This window comes from Scyliorhinus canicula, chromosome 4 (genome assembly GCF_902713615.1).
Source record: "Scyliorhinus canicula chromosome 4, sScyCan1.1, whole genome shotgun sequence".
NCBI classification, from domain to species: Eukaryota; Metazoa; Chordata; class Chondrichthyes; order Carcharhiniformes; family Scyliorhinidae; genus Scyliorhinus; species Scyliorhinus canicula.
Window position 1 is genome coordinate 201,320,639 of NC_052149.1, and position 21,794 is coordinate 201,342,432.

Here is a 21,794-nt window from a genome sequence, read left to right on the forward strand (position 1 = left end):
AGAGGTTTCGAGCCTCCAACTGGCAACCGAGCCCAAAGAGATCGCAGGTTGGAGATTATGGTACGATACTGCAGTGTCACTTCCCTGACCTCCACACCCTTCAAGTTGGAAGGATTTAGTTTAACTTGTGCTTGTAAAGCAGCAGTATCAAAAAGCACTGCACTAACATACTCTTGACATGTGTAATTCTACATAGTTCATGAGTATTGGTCTCAGCTGTGCTACTCTGGGAGATATAAACACCAGAAGAATTTTCTAAGTGGGTCACTGTTACCATATTTCCTCGTCACAGCTCAGCAACCGCACTGACCAGCATCTTGGAACAATTCAGAATATTTTTAGCCCTCTCATCTACCTCCACCACCCCCCACATGGCTAATGAACCGGTATAATTGGGAAGTTGAGTAGAACTAAGGATCAAAAATATTCAACCAGGTTTCACTGTGCAACACATCTCATTTTGTAAACACACAAATACATTATCACACTTATAGGGTCATTCTCTACCATTGAGTCATCAATATTGCTGTTCATCTTATGAACACACACAACAGGCTTAGTATCAACAGGCACACATTATTCAGGTGCCGGGAAGCATCACGTGCAATATTACTTCTGATAGTTATCTACGTATGACAAATAAATGTCAACATTTAATTTAGGGAAATAGTGGAATTTTCAAGAGTTGCGAAGCTTGTTGTGGGTGTAACAAAAGGAACAATGCTCTGATGTCACAATATTGGAGAATGATCCTGTTATTAGACAGTGAGGGCACATGGAAAGCAATACCTGGGGCTCAGTACTCACCAGACCTCAACCACCTTAAACAGATGAGAGGTGGTAACTACAAAAGGGTGAGCGCTGATTGGAACTGAGGCCCAGGTTCAGCATATTGCTAGGTCTATCCCGAGAATCAAACCACCAACTGTTGCCGCGGAGCCTACTGGACATGTCTTGGCAGAAGCTGCAAGCTGTGAGACTGGCTTTGCCACTAGCTAGTCTCACACAGCCCATACCTACCTGGATATGGAAGTGCTGGGTGGAAGCGGTGAGGAGTAAGGTTGCCTAAATCCACATGATGTAATTGGATAGACAGACTGACCTTGCCTGGGATCAGGGGAAAAAAGGATCTATCAGCTGTTGGGCTTCACAGCCTTTACCTATGAGCTTAACAAAGACAAACTACACTTCATCAGTGAAAGTACCATTCTGTAAAGTGTTGATATTTTGCTTTGTTTCATACGGGTTTGCAGAGACTGAGATGTAAAAACCTGACTTTAAGGGTTCAGTGAATTGCTCCTCTTTCACCTCTGGATCCTGGGCTCCAGTTCAGCTCAGAATGCTGGGATGAAAACACTCTCTCTCGTTGCTGGGAGATTCCTATTTCAAAAGGTGTTTAACAGTTTTCTCCTTTCTTCCCCTTTGTTCCTTCCACTATTGAAAGCAGTGACTTATGATGGTGTGTGGTCCCATGGATGCTAGGGCGTGACTGGTATCTGACCCAAATGATAATTCTTCATTTGTGGGACTAAATAGTGAATGCCATCAGGTGATTAAATCTTGAAGTATCAGACACAATTACTGCCCTCATTCACCATCCACATGAGTGCACCATAATGTAGGGGGTGACTTTGATGGCGATTAGATGGCCCTCAAAGGGCATTCAGAAATCAACTAACTGAGCATGACTTGGAGAACAAATCTCAGCTTTACTGGTTCAATACACAGCGCCAGGGACCCGGCTTTGATTCTGACCTTGGGTGGCTCTGTTTGTGGAGTTTTCACATTCTCCCGTGTTTGCGTGGGTTTCCTCCAGGTGCTCGGGTTTCCTCCCACAGTCCAAAGATATGCAGGTTAGGTGGATTGGCCATGCTAAATTGCCCTTTGGTGTCCAAATGTTAGGTGGGGTTACGGGGTTAAGGGGATAGGGCAGGGGAATGGGCCTAGGTAGGGTGCTCCAATGGAGGTTCGGTGCAGACCCGATGGGCCGAATGGCCTCCTTCTGCAATGTAGGGATTCTATAATTCTATGAATACCCCAGTCAGTCCAATTGCCCAGTGGGCAACAGGAAAAAATGAGAACAGTGCACTTCAGGAGTGATTTAAATCATTGGAACATAGGATAGATCCAAAATTATTGAGGTTAATGCCTGAGGTTAACTCACCACCAGTCAGCTCTCGCCCTCAAAGAGGAAAGCAGTCTATGGTCATCTAGGACTATGGCAACTTTACTTTACAAATTAGGCCAATTTTCTAATTGTTCAGCACTGCTCAGGATAAATCCAGTGTTTTTCCAAAGAGTATTCCCAGGTGCTGGGACATAACATAACACCTGTGGTTCCTTACATGTGACGAGTTAATGAAGCCAGCCATGCTGTCCAGAGTAGTGACCCGATGAGACTAGCTACCTTTCTGCACGGGCCAGAATTTTTCGACAGAAGGGACCTGTTGCTGGCGGGATGGAAAAGTTAGCAAATCAGCAAATTCCATTGAGAAAATCCTGGCCAGGGTGTGTTCCTGCCACCTAGCGCACTGTTATTGTACAACCTCTTAGCAGCCGTTCATAGTGTGACATAGGCAGAAATCAGGGGACGTCATGCCCACCTCCACACTTGCTAGGCATTGTATGTGGTCCAAGAAGGAAGAAAGAGAACATAAGGGTTGGGAGAAAAAAATATAAATTAAAAAAATGTTTTTCCATCCCATTCTCTGTACTTCAACTGAAAGTAGCTCATACATAGAAGAATGACAACTCAGATAATCCAACGTGTTGGATCTTATAACGTATGAGAGAAATCTCGGAGGTGTGTGCTTTGGCTGACAGGTTGCTTATCGTAAATGTGTTGTACAGTTATAAATGAATAAATTAGTAATGTGGCTGAATCAGCATGGTCTTGAATGTAACTAAAGAAAATAGCAGCAAATAACATGTCCATCTATACAAAAACTGAAATTTTAAATTTGAATCCAGTAATAAATAAGATTGCTATTGCTAATTAACTGGCATGAGTAACACAAAGACTATCTGATGCCAAGACACTACGGCAATAACTGTAGACAGCCAGCCAAATGTAGCCTGTTGCTTGGTGGGACAAATCAAAGGTTATTTCAGGTATCAAACCAGGCACTTATTGGCACTATCCTGTTACAAAATTCATTTGGGAGTGCAGATCTTTCCAGATGCAGCATTATCCTTGAGCACACATGTTCTAAATTGAATTTATAGAGAGGAAACTTAAGCAAAATGTATATACTGTCAGAGTTAATTATTTAATTTGCCTGTTGGATAATACTGGCACCGCCATGGTTAACTGAGATTATAGTCATGCTTTAAGGTAAATTACCAGCTCTCAAAAGCAGATTAACATGAACAGTTTCAACCATCATTAAGCTGAGCTCAACGCAAAACAGGAATATTAATGCTTTACTCCAGTGACACCGCTCTTATTCCAAAGTATTGTGATTGCTGCTGTTAGCACCATGGCTTTCTTGAACACCCGAATGAAATAAATTCCTTTCAAAACATAGCCACTTATAAATGTGAGGAAAGCCTCGGGAACCCCAGTGTGATTCCTCGGTCTTCATCTCAACACAAAAGTAATGACCCTTTTCAAAGAACTGGATTAGTCTGTGGGTCAGCAATAAAATCAAAAAGAATCCAAGATGACAGCATCACTGAAAACCTCAGAGATTGTTGAGGTGAGCAGCCACATGACATGACTTTTTGTTGCTTTGTGTTTTGAGCAGGGAAAACAAAGCACAAGGCCAACATCCTTGGTTCTCTTACAGCTCTGAGGTAGGATCCTCTGGTCAGAATTTCTGGTGCATCACTTACCAGCCCACTGTCGGGGTGATCTGTCCTACACTACCAGGAGACAAAGAATATAAAGCAGCCAGTTCAGGACCTTGAGGTGACCGATGCAAACCTGTACAACATAAACATTGACAGTTAGAATCAGCGCAAACAACCTTCGGGACAATAATCAAGATTATGCTGCATATAGAAACACATTTCTCATCTCTGCCATCCACTTACATACTGCTTGTTCTTTTGTATGTAACATGCTAGAAATTAGTCTGAAACATAAAATCGGACCTGAGATCTCAGCTACAAATTCTGGCACTGGCTGCACCTGCACAGGCAGCTCACCTCACATGTTGGCCCACTTACTTCACGATCCCTCAGGCAAGTTCCAGAAAGTCGGGATGCACCATGATAGGGTGGAGTGGGTTGAATTGGCCAATCAACAGGACTGCTGAGCTGGAGGAATAATTCCTGGTCCTCCGCACTGCATGTTCAGATCTTTTAAATTTTAATCATGCTTACCTGGCAGTCATGGGGACCATTGAAGGCTTGTGAGCTTAGCTGACGTCAAGCTTGCCCTGATCACCAGCAACTAATTTCCTTCGTCAACATTTTAAATGTCCCTAATGCCTGTTGGTGGCCCAAAAATGAGCCCCATGAGTTTAGCAATGGATGCTGATTGGGGTTGGGCTGCCCCACTTCTGAATCAATATCATTGTGCCCATTTTATACCTGGCAAATGGACGGAACATATACCAATTTCTACTGTAATGTCTGCTCAGATTTTTTTTAGAAATGTAGAGTACCCAATTATTTTTTCCAATTAAGGGACAAATTAGCGTGGCCAGTCCACCTACAATGCACATCTTTGGATTGTGGGGGTGAAACCCACGTAGACACGGGGTGAATGCGTAAATTCCACACGGACAGTGACCCGGGGCCGGGATTCGAACCCAGGTTCTCAGTGCCATAGGCAGCAGTGCTAACCACTGTGCCACTATGTTGCCCTCAATATCTGCTCAGATATAAAGGCTAGTTCCATTATCTCCTGCTCCCAGCACGAAGAGCTACTGGCCAGGAATATGGTGATTACAATGTTGTAGCCTATCTCTGACCAATATTTCTTTAACATGCAGTTTCATTACTGGGAGTATGGATCATGGGATTACACCTGGGTTCCTGTCCAATCTTGCGGAAAAATGATCTGTGTTACTCTGTTTAAAAGCTGTGGTATACATTCAGGTCTGGTGGATTTTTTTTAAAAATAATTTTTATTGAAAAATGTTGTATTTATATAACAACAACGAACCGCAATAAAATACCAACAATAACAATAATGATAACGGTCATAAACATTCACCTATCCTTAATGAACAACAAAACATATTAACAACACCTTAAGTTAACACAATATTAAGTTAAATAACCATAGGAGAAAAAAAAGAAAAAATAGAAACAGTAAAGAACACCCTCCATTCACCCCCCACCCCCCCGTCTCCTCCCCCCCCCCTCCCGTTGCTGCTGCTATTGACTAAGATACCTATCTTTGAGCCAGAAAGTCCAGAAAAGGCTGCCACCATTTATAGAACCCTTGTACTGATCCTCTCAGGGCAAATTTGACCCTCTCCAATTTTATAAATCCCACCATGTCACTGATCCAGGTCTCCACACTTGGGGGCCTCGCGTCTTTCCACTGCATCAAGATCCTCCGCCGGGCTACTAGGGACGCAAAGGCCAGAACACCGGCCTCTTTCGCCTCCTGCACTCCCGGCTCCGCCGCAACTCCAAAAATCGCGAGTCCCCAACCTGGTTTGACCCTGGATCCAACCACCCTCGACACCGTCCCCGCCACCCCCTTCCAGAATTCTTCCAGTGCCAGGCATGTCCAGAACATATGGGCATGATTCGCTGGACTCCCCGAACACCTGATGCACCTGTCCTCACCCCCAAAGAACCTACTCATTCGAGTCACAGACATATGGGCCCGATGCAGCACCTTAAATTGGATGAGACTAAGCCTCGTACAGGAAGAGGAAGAGTTGACTCTCTCCAAGGCATCCGCCCAAGTCCTATCCTCTATCTGCTCCCCTAGTTCCCCCTCCCATTTAGCCTTCAGCTCCTCCACTGACGACTCCTCCACCTCCTGCATTACCTTATAAATGTCAGACACCTTCCCCTCTCCGACCCACACCCCCGAAAGCACTCTGTCCATCGCCCCCCGCGAGGGCAGCAAAGGAAATTCCTCCACCTGTCGCCTAGCAAACGCCTTTACCTGCAAGTATCTGAACATGTTCCCTTGGGGGAGCCCAAATTTATCTTCCAGTTCCCCCAGGCCCGCAAACCTCCCGCCAATAAACAGGTCCCTCAATTTACTGATGCCCACCCTTTGCCACCCCCTAAATCCCCCATCAATGTTCCCCGGGATGAACCGATGATTTCCACCTAATAGAGCCTCCATCGAGCCCCTTGTTTCCCCCCTTTGCCGTCTCCACTGTCCCCAGATTTTTAGGGTCGCCGCCACCACCGGGCTCGTGGTATACCTCTTAGGAGAGAGCGGCAATGGCGCCGTTACCAGGGCACCCAGGCTCGTACCTCTACAAGACGCCATCTCCATTCTTTTCCACGCCGCCCCTCCCCCCTCCATCACCCATTTACGCACCATTGACACATTGGCCGCCCAATAGTACCCCAAAATGTTGGGCAGCGCCAGCCCGCCTCTATCCCTCCCTCGCTCCAGGAAAACCCTCTTCACTCTCGGAGTCCCATGTGCCCACACAAAGCTCAAGATACTGCTAGTCACCCTCCTAAAGAAGGCCCTGGGGATGAAGATGGGCAGGCACTGAAATAGGAACAAGAACCTCGGAAGCACCGTCATTTTGACGGACTGCACCCTCCCCGCCAACGACAATGGCAGCATGTCCCACCTCTTGAACTCCTCCTCCATCTGATCTACAAGCCTGGTGAAATTATGCTTGTGAAGAGTCCCCCAGTCCCTGGTCACCTGCACCCCCAGGTACCTAAAACTCTCCCCTGCCCTCCTAAGCGGGAGCCTACCAATTCCCTCCTCCTGGTCCCCAGGGTGCACCACAAACACCTCACTCTTGCCTAGATTTAGATTATAGCCTGAAAAGTCCCAAACTCAGCTAGCAGCTCCATCACCCCCGGCATCCCTCCCACCGGGTCCGCCACATACAGTAGCAGGTCATCGGCATACAACAACACCCTATAGGTCTGGTGGATTTTAATAACCATCCCCCGCCTCACAATTCAACTCAATATTGTGTATCAAAATTGATTTTCGGAAATCAAGGAAAACATCGAACTCTCTTAATTAATCATTCTTTAAAAATCCATTAATTTGTACACACAGTAGACTGAGCTGTGAATGTGTCCCGAGTATTTTTCCCAACTCTCCTGAATGATTCTGGTTCCACAACTGCCAGCAACTCTCCAGTTCTTCAAGCAAGGGAATATTTTGCATGTGTAGGATTTAGCCAGTGAATGTTAGCAGGCTGGTTGACTGAACAGAGGCACTGGAAGTGGCGTGAATCATGACTATACAAGATAGCTGCATATATGCACTTACCAGCAGGGGTCACTGCATTCTGGTCAAGTATGAATTTCCTCCCCACCTCTCCCACCCCGTACCCGCTAAATGAGGGACATTAAATCTGACTGCTGCACTCGATCCTAGCGGATCAGCGAAAACAGAACGGGCAAAAGATGAAGCTTGTGACTTTCCTGCTCTGTACATTTCGGTACACACGTGCATTGGATATACCCATTGAGCAGGCTGAGGAGCTCAAATACTGCATGCTAAAGATATATACATCTCAAAGTAACTGCCTTTTCTGCACTTCAAAATGCTTTGGACCGTAGACTTGCCACAGATGGATTTAAATGGAAACATTATGAAATGTTTATCAAGCACTCTGAATCCTCCATATTTTCAAAGATTAGCGTGCAGAACACATTGTGGTTTTATTTTCAGTTGTTTGCAGATCTTTGCTGCGGTTTTCTTGGAAGCCAATAGCGTCTTCTGGCATTGCACTTTTCATTTCTGTGCCGTAGATGCAGGAACCGCACAAGGACATTAACCCATTTGGTTCTTTTATAGTTAGCCCCCATTTCCCAAAAATAAATGGCTTGACCTAACTGTATTATCCATCGGCGGGAGAGGGAGGCAAAGAAAACCAAGTCCATACAAATGTTTTGCGTTTATTGCCAGTGTTCCGTAAATCTAATGAACTATAAAAAAAAACATCTATTTATATGCAGGCTGACCTGTTGTATATTTGCAGCATGTTTTCCTCTCACTCTACAGTCAAACAACCTTTCTCCTTCATTTTCATTTACTCTGCCTTCCTCCCTCCCAGATGACTGCGACTGATGTCTCCTAGCAAAACTGCAATCGGATGGTGCGGTCCTTTACTGAACCGTCTAAGGCTTACCCTGTATTATTTTGAAATTTTCAAAGGTGCTGCCTTGGAAGGTGGTTAATTCTACTGGTACCGACAGAGCTCCACATCCGATTGGCCATTCTTCATCCCAGAGAAATCGTAGGCAGTGAACATCGGTAAGCCATTCAGACATGGCGGACATTACCCATGAGCTTGATGTTGTCTTCAGTTAACGTCCACACATACAACCTTTCTTGAATTGGTCACTGGATACTGACTCAGAGCAGAATCAAGAGTTCTCAATCACTTTTCCAAGGGCACACTGAGGCTCATGCTATTCTGGCCTGGGTGTGGTCAGCTCAGCTAGCCTAAACCATAGAATGAATCTGGGTGCAGGGGGTGTAGGGTAAGGGATTTGGAGTGTGAAATTGCAGAGACGGGATTCTCTTCGGGTTCCTGCCCTGCCTGACCTTATGACGATTTTACACTAGGGTGGGATAGGCTTCCGAATGGAAGCTCACTCTTGTCCCAATGATGACCCTTAAGTGGCTAATTAATGCCAATTAAGAGGCGTTTTCCACCCAACCTCAATTTTTAGGCTGGTAGGTTGTCTGATGCTCCGTAGGGGAAACCCTGAAATAAAGAACATTAGATCTTGGGTGGGTATGGAGAAGGGCCGCCACCAACAGAAGATGGTGACCCTTACGGGGGGGGGGGGACACCTTCCTTTAAGGCCTGGTGACCTCTGGACCTCATACCTTCCCTCCCTAGCTTATCCCATGAGAACCCGATTGCCGCTTTTGCGACCCCCCTAGGCCTTCCCTACCCTCCCCACCCTGGGGCTCCTGACACTTAACTGGGCCTCTGGTTTCTGGGATGTAGGTTCTGGCATCTCCGTGCAGTTCCTCTCTCGGTCACTACAACGCAGTTGCTGCAGAGACTGGAGAGCTCTCCAAGGTGGAGAATCCACCCAAATGAGGGGCGGAAGTCCTGCCTAAGGCGAATTAATGCTCTTTTGTGTAAATTGGCTGCAAGACGGCCAGAGTTGGCGGGGTGGGGGCCGAACCACTGCCATCCTAAAAATTCAGGCCATAGTTGTTTTACCCACTGAGTCACTGGGGTGCATCAGTATTCTTCTTTCTTTCATGGCACACAGATCAACCAAAAGATAAGGAAGTGCAATAAAACATAACCTGCCGAATGATGGATTAAAGGTTTGCTGTAAAACAAGCAATCTAGTCCAGTTGTGGATTTCCAGCACCAAGCAAGAATTCAAAAACAGAGGAACTACTTTTGGAGGAAGGAGGACATACAAGGGAAGGATTGTGATTAGCAGCATCACTTAAACTGATCCTACCTAATCATGGCAAAAAAAAGTAACGGCGGACTCAGAAGAATCATGTTAAGATTTTTAAAAATATAAATTTAGAGTACCCAATTAATTTTTATCCAATTAAGGGGCAATTTACGTGGCCAATCCACCTAGCCTGCACATCTTTAGGCTGTGGGGGCGAAACCCACGCAAACACGGGGAGAATGTGCAAACTCCACACGGACAGTGACCCAGAGCCGGGATCGAACCTGGGACCTCGGCAACGTGAGGCATCAGGGCTAACCCACTGCGCCACCGTGCTGCCCCATGTTAAGATTCATGACCAGCACCATTCGCATGACTGATCTACTTAATGCTGAGTCAAATGTAAACCTATTCCACTCAGTGTTCAGATTGTCCCACTATCTGATTTCTCTCGAATTCTTTCAAAGTGATCTCATGTCCACCCATGTTTAAAGTATTTGAGAAGCAACAGATATAAATCATATCAATGTGCATCATTATGTTGCAAAAGCATTACAATGAAACTGAGTGGTCAGATATCCCTTTCTCAGAAATGATAGAATTCCTTGTAGGATTCCTGGGCCTGGGTTCATATTCATTTTGGAGACGATGCATATCCTTTCATTTGTTTATGTTGGATTCAAATTCATATCTTAAATGTCACTCCACAAGTCAGTGGGGAGCTGTCCAAAATGTGTGGGATTATGATATACAATGCTCTCTGACTCATGCAGCCTTTAAAAAGAGAAGGCATCACCTCTAATATCCCATTGGGCAACCTTCAGTGGGCTGGACAGCTGGTTTGTAATGCAGAACAAGGCTAGCAGCGCGGGTTCAATTCCCGTACCAGCTTACCCGAACAGGCACTGGAATGGGGCGACTGGTGGCTTTTCACAATAACTTCCTACTTGTGACAAGAAAAGATTATTATTATTACACATTTTCCTCATTCGTTTCATTACATCCCACTGATAAAAGATGACCATAGTTTTAAAAAAAACTTCTTTATAACGCATGAAACTCACTCACGGAGCATGTTGCCCTCTTACTTAAGGAGAATCAACCACTGCATTTGCCCATGATAAGCTGTATGGGGGCCATCAGCAGCACACGTGAGGTTGACCTGTATTCCCTTGGGATTAGAGATTTGAGGAATGACCTAATTGGGGTCCTTCAAATGGTGAATGGATTTGAAACTGAGAAGCTGGTGGGGAATCTAGAATAGTGCAGTGCAATCTTACAATGAGAGGCAGGGTCATCAGGAGTAAACTCATATGATAGTGGTGTGGTAGTATGACTAGGGGTATTACGGTAACCGGGAGTGTGAGCTGAGGTGCAGAGCACTCGCTGCCCATTGGCCCAGGTATAGTGTGCCTCTTATCCCTATTGGCTAAGAGGAAGGTAACTCTGCCTATGAAGTGGGGTATAAGAACCCGTGTACCCCGGCAGCCTGCCATTTTCCTGTACGTCTGCTGCCGGGCTCACTTCTTGCTAATTAAAGCCTTTCGTTCGGACTTTACCTACGTTTCGTGTCCATTGATTGTGCATCAATGGGAAATCTGCAATTCTCTCCCTCTTGGGGCCATGGATGCTGGATCAATTGAAATATTCAGGACTGAGATTGACGGGTTTTTCTTAGGTAAGGGTGTTAAGGGATATGGAGCAAACACAGTAAATGGACCGTATTTTGATTGAATAGCTAAACAGCCCCAAGGACAGAGTGGTCCATGTTTCTAAATAACTAATGCAAAGAGCTTCCTCCTCAGTGAGCTATTCCGGACATGTAGCAGATATTGCCTCGGATGTACAACCATTCAATGGCAGATGAGAATGACAGGATCATTGGCAATTATGCTGTATCTTTGTTTCTAAAATATGGAAGCACATAATAGTGCTTCTTTCACTTCCTCTAACAGCTGGTAAGAAAACTGTCTATTTCATTTTAACAAGTTGCCCACCCTCATTTCTGAATGAACCATTGTTATGCCCTGTCCTCTGTATAATTGCTGATGAAAGAGCAAGGTTTTCAGCATTGCTATGCCTGTTAATGGTCAGGTTCTTTGTGATAGGCATCTGGCCTTGCTTTAAAATTTAAATGGCAGAAAATTACTTAAGCTCCCACTCTGTCCGTAGATGAAACAGTTTAGCTCAGTCAAACCCAACATACTATGGCTTTGCTGCCCCACACCAGGATCTAATTGTAGCACAAGGCTATAAGCCAGTTCTGGATAAAAGCAAATTACTGCAGATGCTGGAATTTGAAACTAAAAGAGAAAATGCTGTAAAATCTCAGCCGGTCTGGCAGCATCTGTAGGGAGAGAAAAGAGTAACGTTTTGAGTCCCAATGATCCTTCGTCCAAAGCTCTTTTCTCTCCCTACAGATGCTGCCAGACCTGCTGAGATTTTCCAGCATTTTCTCTTTTGGTTATAAGCCAGTTCTACTGGATTCTGAACAACACTCAATGCCTTTAAGTGCATGACTAACTCATTACTTATTTTGTATATCTTTCAGAAGAGTGCCGGCAGGTGTTTTTGACTCGCAAGACAAATTTCCTGTATACGAGTAACCAGTGTCAAAGATGGTGGCAAATGGAACCCTCTGCCATTGTTTTTCAATGTTGTTAAGCTGCTCCATTTAAAAATAGATCCAAAAATATGCCTTTGAGATGCCCACTGAGTATTACTATTGCACAAGCTAGCTTGTGTCACAAAAGTTTCAAAGTTGCTGATTTTCTTTTTATAAATTTCGAGTACCCAATTATTTTTTCCAATTAAGGGGCAATTTAGCGCGGCCAATCCACCTAACCTGCACATCTTTGGGTTGTGGGGGTGAAACCCACGCAAACACGGGGAGAACGTGCAAACTCCACACAGACAGTGACCCAGGGCCAGGACCCGGGTCCTCAGCACTGCAGGCAGCAATGCTAACCACTGTGCCACCATGCTGCCCAAGTTGCTGCTTTTCTGTATGCAGGCATATTCCTGTTAGAAACATCACAAAATTAGCTGGCTATTCAGCCTTCTAGCCTGTTACACCATCCAACGTGATGACGGCTGACCTGTATCCTATCTCCTTCCACTTAAAACAAATGTTGCCATTGTAATGTTAGACACAACACACAGTGATGAGGTAGCTTCTGCCACGTCACCAACTGGTTCTGACAGTCCACTCAGGAGGGTGGTGCAGTTCGAGATGCGTGGTAACCCGTCCTGACCTCCGCAGCGTGAGGTCTGGGCAATTTTAACGCCTGGGAGTGGGAGTCCTAAACCTTCTTTTTGGGGGCCTTTAGGAGCATTCCTGCTTCTCCTGACCTCACAAGGAAGGCAGAAGGGAGCCAGAAATGCACCAGGTTTGGCCCCTTCTAGCCCCAACATTTTGCCACCAGGCTCCATTGGTAGGACTGCTCGTGGCACTGCTTGAAATAGCAGTCAGGACCTGGTGCTGTCATTAAAGCTCAATCTGCATTTTTAAAGTGGAAAACCCTCTCCCTTATAGTACTAGAGTATTTGGCATAGCAAGGGGATAATATAAGATTGGAGAACAGTACTGCACACAGTATAATGTACAGAGAACATGACAGTAGGCAGGAGAGAGAGTTGTGTGGAGAGATTCAAGGAGAAGTCAGCATGACGGACCCACACCACGGGCCAGCCCCGACAATATAGGCCCCCACCCCCCGAGATCGCACCCGCCCTCCGATCGGTGGCGCCCGATTGCTGGCCTGGCCGTCCTGTAGGCCCCCTCCAGTGACGGATTCCCTCCGCCCCCCACCAGGGCGGCTGCTCACTGGGTCCGCAGCCGCCACTCTGAGATCCCCCCACTGGTGGAACCATGAGTGAACCACGCTGGCAGGAACTCGGCCAGTTGTCGGCGGAGAATCGCCGCGGTGCCCTCTTTCAATGGCCCCCGAACGGCGCTGCATCGACTGCGCGCACGTGATTTGCGGTGATGACTGGAGAATTGCGGGAGAGGCATCGGACCCGATCGCGGGTCTGACGCCCATTCTCCGCCCTCGCGCCGAGCATCATTGCGGTGCAGAGGCTCGGAGAATCCCGGCCCATGTCCGTCAGCACTGGGAGCAAAAGAGAGGCAGTTGAAAGCGCCCCCCCCGCGGTGATTCTGCGCGCTCGACGGGCCGAGTCTGCTGACATCGTTTGCATATGGTCCTACCCGGCGGGACGTCGCGTTCTGGGGGCCGTCCTGGTAAGGGGGGGGCTGGGGGGGAGCTGTCCCGGGGGGGGGGGGGGGGGGGGGGGGCTCCACGGTGACCAGGCCCGCGATTGGGGACAATCGATTGGTGGGTAATCAGCAGGAGGTTTCCTTGCCCATGTTTAACCTGAAGCCCTGAGACTTCATGGGGTCCAGAATCGATGTTGGGGACTCCCAGGGTAACTCCCTCCCGACTGTATCCCACTGTGCTGCCACCTCTGCTGGGTCTGTGCTGCCGGTGAGACAGGACATACCCAGCAATGGTGATAGTGGTGTCTGGGACATTGTCTGCAAGGTATGATTCTGTGAGTACGATTATGTTAGGCTGTTGCTTGACTAGTCTGTGAGACAGCTCTCCCAACTTTGGCACAAGCCCCCAGATAGAACAAAGAACTAAGAACATTACAGCACAGGAACCGACCCTTCATCCCACCCAGCCTGTGCTGATCCGGATTCCTTATTTAGACTTATTACTTTTTGCCCAAACAATCTGTATCCCTCCATTCCCCGCCCTTTCATGTGTCTATCAAGCTACATCTTAAACGTTGCTATCGTGACTGCCTCCACCACCTCCCCTGGCATTCCAGGACCCACCACCCTCTACATGAAAAACTTTCCCTGCACATCGGTGGGCAGCACGGTAGCATTGTGGATAGCACAATCGCTTCACAGCTCCAGGGTCCCAGGTTCGATTCCGGCTTGGGTCACTGTCTGTGCGGAGTCTGCACATCCTCCCCGTGTGTGCGTGGGTTTCCTCCGGGTGCTCCGGTTTCCTCCCACAGTCCAAAGATGTGCAGGTTAGGTGGATTGGCCATGCTAAATTGCCCTTAGTGTCCAAAATTGCCCTTGTTGGGGTTACTGGGTTATGGGGATAGGGTGGAGGTGTTAACCTTGGGTAGGGTGCTCTATCCAAGAGCCAGTGCAGACTCGATGGGCCGAATGGCCTCCTTCTGCACTGTAAATTCTATGTAAAACTCCCTGCAGAATCCGTTTATCCAATTCTTTTGCAGGTGGTAGAAGCTCCTCTTTGGTCAGACCAGTCAAACCTTCAAATAAACCACCATACTTTGGGCAGAACACATACATAAGAATGATGAGCAAAGAAGAATGAGTCCCAACCTTAGGCTCCAATGGTTGCTGTCACTCAACCTGGGACCACTGGCACCTAAACTGCAATCCAGTAGAAGTCCATAGCAGCAAGGTGATGCTGGAACAGAATAGCGACAATAAATCCATCAGAGCACACCTCAGTGAGATGCAAGGGCACAGGAATGAATACAGAGTGGGGCAGCATGGTGGCGCAATGGGTTAGCACTGCATCCTCACGGCGTTGAGGATCCGGGTTCGATCCCAGCCCCGGGTCATTGTCTGTGTGGAGTTTTCACATTCTCCCCGTGTTTGGATCTCACCCCCACAACCCAAAGATGTGCAGGGTAGGTGGATTCGCCAAACTAAATTGCCCCTCAATTGAGATAAAAAGAATTAGGTACTCTAAATTTATTTTAAAAAGTAATGAATACAGAGAGACGGTGAAAACCAAACAGCAAGTTGAGCTCATGGATGAGGAACATTCAAATGCAATGGAGGTACACAATCAACTCCCAGAAATATCATGGTGGACCCCTCGGAGAAAGAAAACCCGTGTCCATGTCATGAAGGGGTGGAGTGAATACTCCCTCTGGAAGGAATGGAACAAGCCTATAGTGGCCGAACAAAGCAGATGGGTTATTGATTAGGAAAAATACAACTCCGAGGAGTGCGAAAGTGAGTCAGGTAGAGACAACCAAATGCCGGAAACACAGAATACAAATATTTCAAATACCAGTCAACAAGCTTGCCCAAAACAGCTGAGCCTATCTCTCCTCCAAATGTGACCAGAACGAGATCTGGAAGAATTGGCAAGCCTCTAGATTGTCAGAATTAATAACGTCAGCAACTTGAGTAGGGGTGGGGCGAGGGTCGCACTGAAAGAAAGGTTGAACTGTAAATATATTGGATAAAGACTTGGGGGGAGGCATAATCTAAGGGTGTTTGAGATAGCAAGGATTAATGTGGGACTGGAGAATAGTACAGCCCACAGTTTGATGTAGAGAGGCATATGACAGTAGTTAGGGTTGTATTGAAAGAGTAAAGCAGAAGCTGCTTAGTCAGAGTTATACTTTGTACATAAGTAAATAGTTATATATTATCAATAAACACCACTGTTCTACCATGCAAGTTTCTGAAACTCTTATGAGATCTACTGAACAATCCCTTACAAGGTCCCCCGGACACCAAATCTAGCCCCACCCCACCTCCACACACTCCGTCTCCAATCTCCAGCAGGTGACCTTTTCACCTGTTCAGAAGAGCAGGATAAAATGGAGGAAATGTGGAAGGGAACGGGACGCCGTTGAGTCTAACTAGTCTTCTGTCAAGTAGACAGCTAAAATTGAATCATACAAGTGTGATGTTAAAAATGAACCTCAAAATAATGAAGGAATGCAAAGGAAAGGTTCAATACATTGAATGTAGGTTTGGCTGCAGAATGAACGTTCCCTCTGACACAAACTGTGACAGCAAGGTTCCAACAAAGTGTTCAGAGCAAACTCCAAGTTCTACCACAAGCTAAAATTGACCACAAAGCTCCCAAACGTGATGACACAACCTCTTTTAAGTAGCACAGACTCCAAAGCTCAGTCTCACGTTGACCTGACTTGACATTTAGATATTACTCACAGTGTAAAGATCACTTTGCCTTTTCACTGTTATTTCCGGTCAAATCCCTGACACAAATATACCACAATCACACATTTCGTTAATTAATTTACATGCCTTTAGTTTGCTTGGGAAGGAAAAGGTTAAACCACTGTCTGACACCCAATGCTAGTTTCATGCACACAGATGCTGGCATTTATTTTTGTCAAGGTTATTTGGAAAAAACATTTCTGAGCAAGTTCTTTCTTGACTCTCACTGAGTTTTTGCTTTAAATTTTAGTTTGTCCTTCTACCCACAAGGTTAGTGTGCATTAGCGGCTGTTTTACCATGGGTCTGATGTTTCCTAGAAGTGTGCACTTTCCAACAGGAACTACGAGCTGATACACTGGGAAGTGTTTCATCTTCCTAGCCTGAGAATTTTAAGATCAATTACTGACAACTAGCTGAGATCAGTCAGCTCAGCAATTACAAGGTGGAGCCATCTAAGATTGCCACCTGCAAAGGACCATGGGAATTATGGCCAACCCAGGTCTCAGACAGATACAGAGCCGATGTGTATCTGAAACATAGGTAACCAGACCTGATCGAAACCCCCGCTCGTTTGCATTTTAATGGCCCATTTTCCCAGGGCAATAGAACTCCAATCAATCAACCGGTACAGCCACAGACTGATCGGCGCCACTCCCCTTACTCAGGAAGCACAACTGCCAAGGTCAATGACCACTAAGGACCCGCCCAGCCACCAAGGCACCTGTCCCTTTATTTGTCGACATCGAAGACAGTGATCAGAGCCCTGTTGAACTATTGGGTCCAAGGTTAAGGACCGCCCCAAAGAGCGCAAAATCCCAGAGGGATAAAAGAGGACACAGCCATGTGTTCTATCTCTTTTGGATCCGGCCTGTGCCAACCCAGTCGTAGCAGGAACAGCCAGCCAAGTTCAAGACCAACAATCGCTACCTGATGAATGAGCCCAGCAGAGACAGAGCCACTTTCTTCGAACCAGCCAAGTGAAATCCAGATAAAGCCCTTATCCATTTGCACAGTGCCGGTCGCCCTGAAGTTAAGTATAGGTTATTGTAGCTGATAGGTGTAGTTTAACTCGTAGTAGATAGTGTCTTTGCATGTTGAGATAACTCTTGTGTACGTAAATAAACCATCATTTGAACTAACTAACTGGTTGTGTGGTCATTTGATCAATATAAGGCTTGTGGTTCTCCAACATTATTATAGAGCAACATTATTGGTGACTCTGACGGGACTCGATTAGAAGTGACTTTGTCACTCCGAGAGAACCCACAAACTTTGAATCCAATTGCGAGAAAGAGAAAGAACCACAGGTTCAAGTCCCATATCGACCAAATAACCGAATTTCGGAAGTGTGTACTAACCCGCATGCGTACCTAACAGGAAGAGTAAGGTAAGCTCGTTAGAATTGTGTACAACTATCGAGGGATGGTGAGCTGGAAAATAGCTTAAGCCAGACCTGCTGTTCAAATCGGTGCTTTATTCCCCTGTCCCAAATTAAAAGTAGAGAGATAAGATAAGTAATGGCCACTAAAGCAATGGAAAAATTGAGGAATCCACAGGAACCCAAGGTCGCAGCGACCAAAAGAGCAGAGCAATGCCCCAAATGGGAGGACGAGTTAAGGAAATACTTAAAGGGGAAAGGATGGCCCCTTTGGTCGAATGTTGAGTCAGGTCCAGAAAAGATAGGACAAACTTGGTGGGAGAACCTAAGCGAGGCCCACAAGAAAAATGTAGGGAAAGTCAGAAACTGGGGCTGGTTTAACACAGGGCTAAATCACTGGCTTTTAAAGCAGACCAAGGCAGGCCAGCAGCACGGTTCAATTCCCGTACCAGCCTCCCCGAACAGGCGCCGGAATGTGACGACAGTAACTTCATTTGAAGCCTACTTGTGACAATAAGCGATTTTCATTTCATTTTCATTTCATTTCGAAAGCCGAAGGCAATAGTGTCCTGTTTGGCACAGTTGTGAGGCACAGAGGAGGTTGTGAAGATGCTCCGTGGGCAGTTAATTGAGAAGAAAAGAACGAGGGAAAAAGTAACGAAAGCGAGAAGATAATTGAGCAACTCCGAGAACAGTTAGCAGCTAAGGATAAGGAAATGGCCGATGTAAAACGCGCACATCAATCTTGTCTAGTTCACCTTAGTAGCTTCCAGACCCAGTTTGATAGAGCCTACCAAGATACACAGCGTGCAGTCCCGGTAAGAGATGAAACAGAACAACAGGTCGCCCAGCTAATTAGAAAATGCGCAGATTTAGAAGCAGCTTTGAGAGCGCTCCACAGCTCCACTAAGGAACAGAGGCAGAGTACCGTTGACCATGCTAAATGCCGACAGAAGATAGAAAAGTTACAGTCGCTACTCTCAGTACAGAATGGCTTCAGGTACACATTCGGGCAGGATTTAGATGAGTAAGATGCTCCTGATTGGCAAGAATTAAACAAAACTGGAGATGTTAAGATTCAAAACAGAGGTAAAAAAAACCCAACATAAGTGTACTTTACCTGAATGCTCGTAGTATTCGGAATAAAGTAAATGAGTTGATGGCGCAAATCATCGTGAATGATTTAGTGGCCATTACTGAAACATGGTTAAAGGATGGTCACGACTGGGAGTTAAATATCCGAGGGTATCAAACTATTCGGAAGGACAGAGTGGATGGTAAGGGAGGTGGTGTAGTTCTGTTATTTAAGGATGACATCCGGGCAATAGTTAGGGATGATATCGGTGCTATGGAGGATAAGGTTGAATCCATTTGGTTGGAAATCAGGAATAGTAAGGCGAAAAAGTCACTGATAGGAGTAGTCTATCGGCCACCAAATAGTAACGTTACGGTGGGGCAGGCAATAAACAAAGAGATAACTGATGCATGTAGAAATGGTACAGCAGTTATCATGGGGGATTTTAATCTACATGTCGATTGGTTTAACCAGGTCGGTCAAGGCAACCTTGAGGAGGAGTTTATAGAATGTATCCGCGATAGTTTCCTAGAACAGTATGTAATGGAACCTACGAGGGAACAAGCGGTCCTAGATCTTGTCCTGTGTAATGAGACAGGATTGATTCATGATCTCATAGTTAGGAATCCTCTCGGAAGGAGCAATCACAATATGGTGGAATTTAAAATACAGATGGAGGGTGAGAAGGTAAAATCAAACACTAGTGTTTTGTGTTTAAACAAAGGAGATTACAATGGGATGAGAGAAGAACTAGCTAAGATAGACTGGGAGCAAAGACTTTATGGTGGAACAGTTGAGGAACAGTGGAGAACCTTCCAAGCAATTTTTTACAGTGCTCAGCAAAGGTTTATACCCACAAAAAGGAAGGACGGTAGAAAGAGGGAAAATCGACCGTGGATATCTAAGGAAATAAGGGAGAGTATCAAATTGAGGGAAAGAGCATACAAAGTGGCAAAGATTGGTGGGAGACTAGAGGACTGGGAAATATTTAAGGGGCAACAGAAAGCTACTAAAAAAGCTATAAAGAAGAGTAAGATAGAGTATGAGAGTAAACTTGCTCAGAATATAAAAGCAGACAGCAAAAGTTTTTACAAATATATAAAGCAAAAAAGAGTGGATGAGGTAAATATTGGTCCTTTAGAGGATGAGAAGGGAGTTTTATTAATAGGAGATGAGGAAATGGCTGAGGAACTGAACAGGCTTTTTGGGTCGGTCTTTACAGTGGAAGACACAAATAACATGCCAGTGACTGATAGAAATGAGGTTATGACAGGTGATGACCTTGAGAGGATTGATATCACGAAGGAGGTAGTGATGGGCAAGCTAATGGGGCTAAAGGTAGACAAATCTCCTGGCCCTGGAATGCATCCCAGAGTGCTAAAAGAGATGGCTAGGGAAATTGCAGATGCACTAGTGATGATTTACCAAAATTCACTAGACACTGGGGTGGTCCCGGTGGATTGGGAACTAGCAAACGTGACACCACTGTTTAAAAAAGGAGGTAGGCAGAGAGCAGGAAATTATAGGCCAGTGAGCTTAACTTCGGTAGTAGGGAAGATGCTGGAATCTATCATCAAGGAAGAAATAGCGAGGCATCTGGATAGAAATTGTCCCATTGGGCAGACGCAGCATGGGTTCATAAAGGGCAGGTCGTGCCTAACTAATTTAGTGGAATTTTTTGAGGACATTACCAGTGCAGTGGATAACGGGGAGCCAATGGATGTGGTATATCTGGATTTCCAGAAAGCTTTTGACAAGGTGCCACACAAAAGGCTGCTGCATAAGATAAAGATGCATGGCATTAAGGATAAAGTAGTAGCATGGATAGAGGATTGGTTAAATAATAGAAAGCAAAGAGTGGGGATTAATGGGTGCTTCTCTGGTTGGCGATCAGTAGATAGTGGTGTCCCTCAGGGATCCGTGTTGGGCCCACAATTGTTCACAATCTACATAGATGATTTGGAGTTGGGGACCAAGGGCAATGTGTCCAAGTTTGCAGATGACCCTTAGATGAGTGGTAAAGCGAAAAGTGCAGAGGATACTGGAAGTCTGCAGAGGGATTTGGATAGGTTAAGTGAATGGGCTAGGGTCTGGCAAATGGAATACAATGTTGACAAATGTGAGGTTATCCATTTTGGTAGGAATAACAGCAAACGGGATTATTATTTAAACAATAAAATATTAAAGCATGCTGCTGTGCAGAGAGACCTGGGTGTGCTAGTGCATGAGTCACAGAAAGTTGGTTTATAGGTGCAACAGGTGATTAAGAAGGCAAATGGAATTTTGTCCTTCATTGCTAGAGGGATGGAGTTTAAGATTAGGGAGGTTATGCTGCAATTGTATAAGGTGGTAGTGAGGCCACACCTGGAGTATTGTGTTCAGTTTTGGTCTCCTTACTTGAGAAAGGACGTACTGGCACTGGAGGGTGTGCAGAGGAGATTCACGAGGTTAATCCCAGAGCTGAAGGGGTTGGATTACGAGTAGAGGTTGAGTAGACTGGGACTGTACTCGTTGGAATTTAGAAGGATGAGGGGGGATCTTATCGAAACATTTAAAATTATGAAGGGAATAGATAGGATAGATGCGGGCAGGTTGTTTCCACTGGTGGGTGAAAGCAGAACTAGGGGGCATAGCCTCAAAATAAGGGGAAGTAGATTTAGGACTGAGTTTAGGAGGAACTTCTTTACCCAAAGGGTTGTGAATCTATGGAATTCCTTGCCCAGTGAAGCAGTTGAGGCTCCTTCATTAAATGTTCTTAAGGTAAAGATAGATAGTTTTTTGAAGAAAAAAGGGATTAAGGGTTATGGTGTTCGGGCCGGAAAGTGGAGCTGAGTCCACAAAAGATCAGCCATGATCTCATTGA

General features: G+C 45.8%; 1 protein-coding gene and 1 long non-coding RNA gene across 7 annotated transcripts in view; one reads left to right on the forward strand and one right to left on the reverse strand.

Moving 5' to 3' along the window:
* The window catches only part of tcf7 (transcription factor 7), a 265,368-nt gene that overhangs the window by 51,544 nt on the left and 192,030 nt on the right, over positions 1 to 21,794 (reverse strand). For all 6 annotated transcript variants that reach the window (XM_038795900.1, XM_038795899.1, XM_038795905.1 and 3 more), the window contains 2 exons: positions 3,835 to 3,925; positions 1,021 to 1,107 (listed from right to left, as the gene is read on the reverse strand). In XM_038795900.1, the coding sequence (XP_038651828.1) occupies positions 1,021 to 1,107; positions 3,835 to 3,925 (178 nt within the window). The remainder of the gene's footprint in view (positions 1 to 1,020; positions 1,108 to 3,834; positions 3,926 to 21,794) is intronic.
* LOC119965318 lies at positions 816 to 12,203 on the forward strand. Its single transcript, XR_005460488.1, has 3 exons — positions 816 to 854; positions 8,181 to 8,380; positions 12,053 to 12,203. It is a non-coding gene; the product is annotated as an uncharacterized LOC119965318 (long non-coding RNA).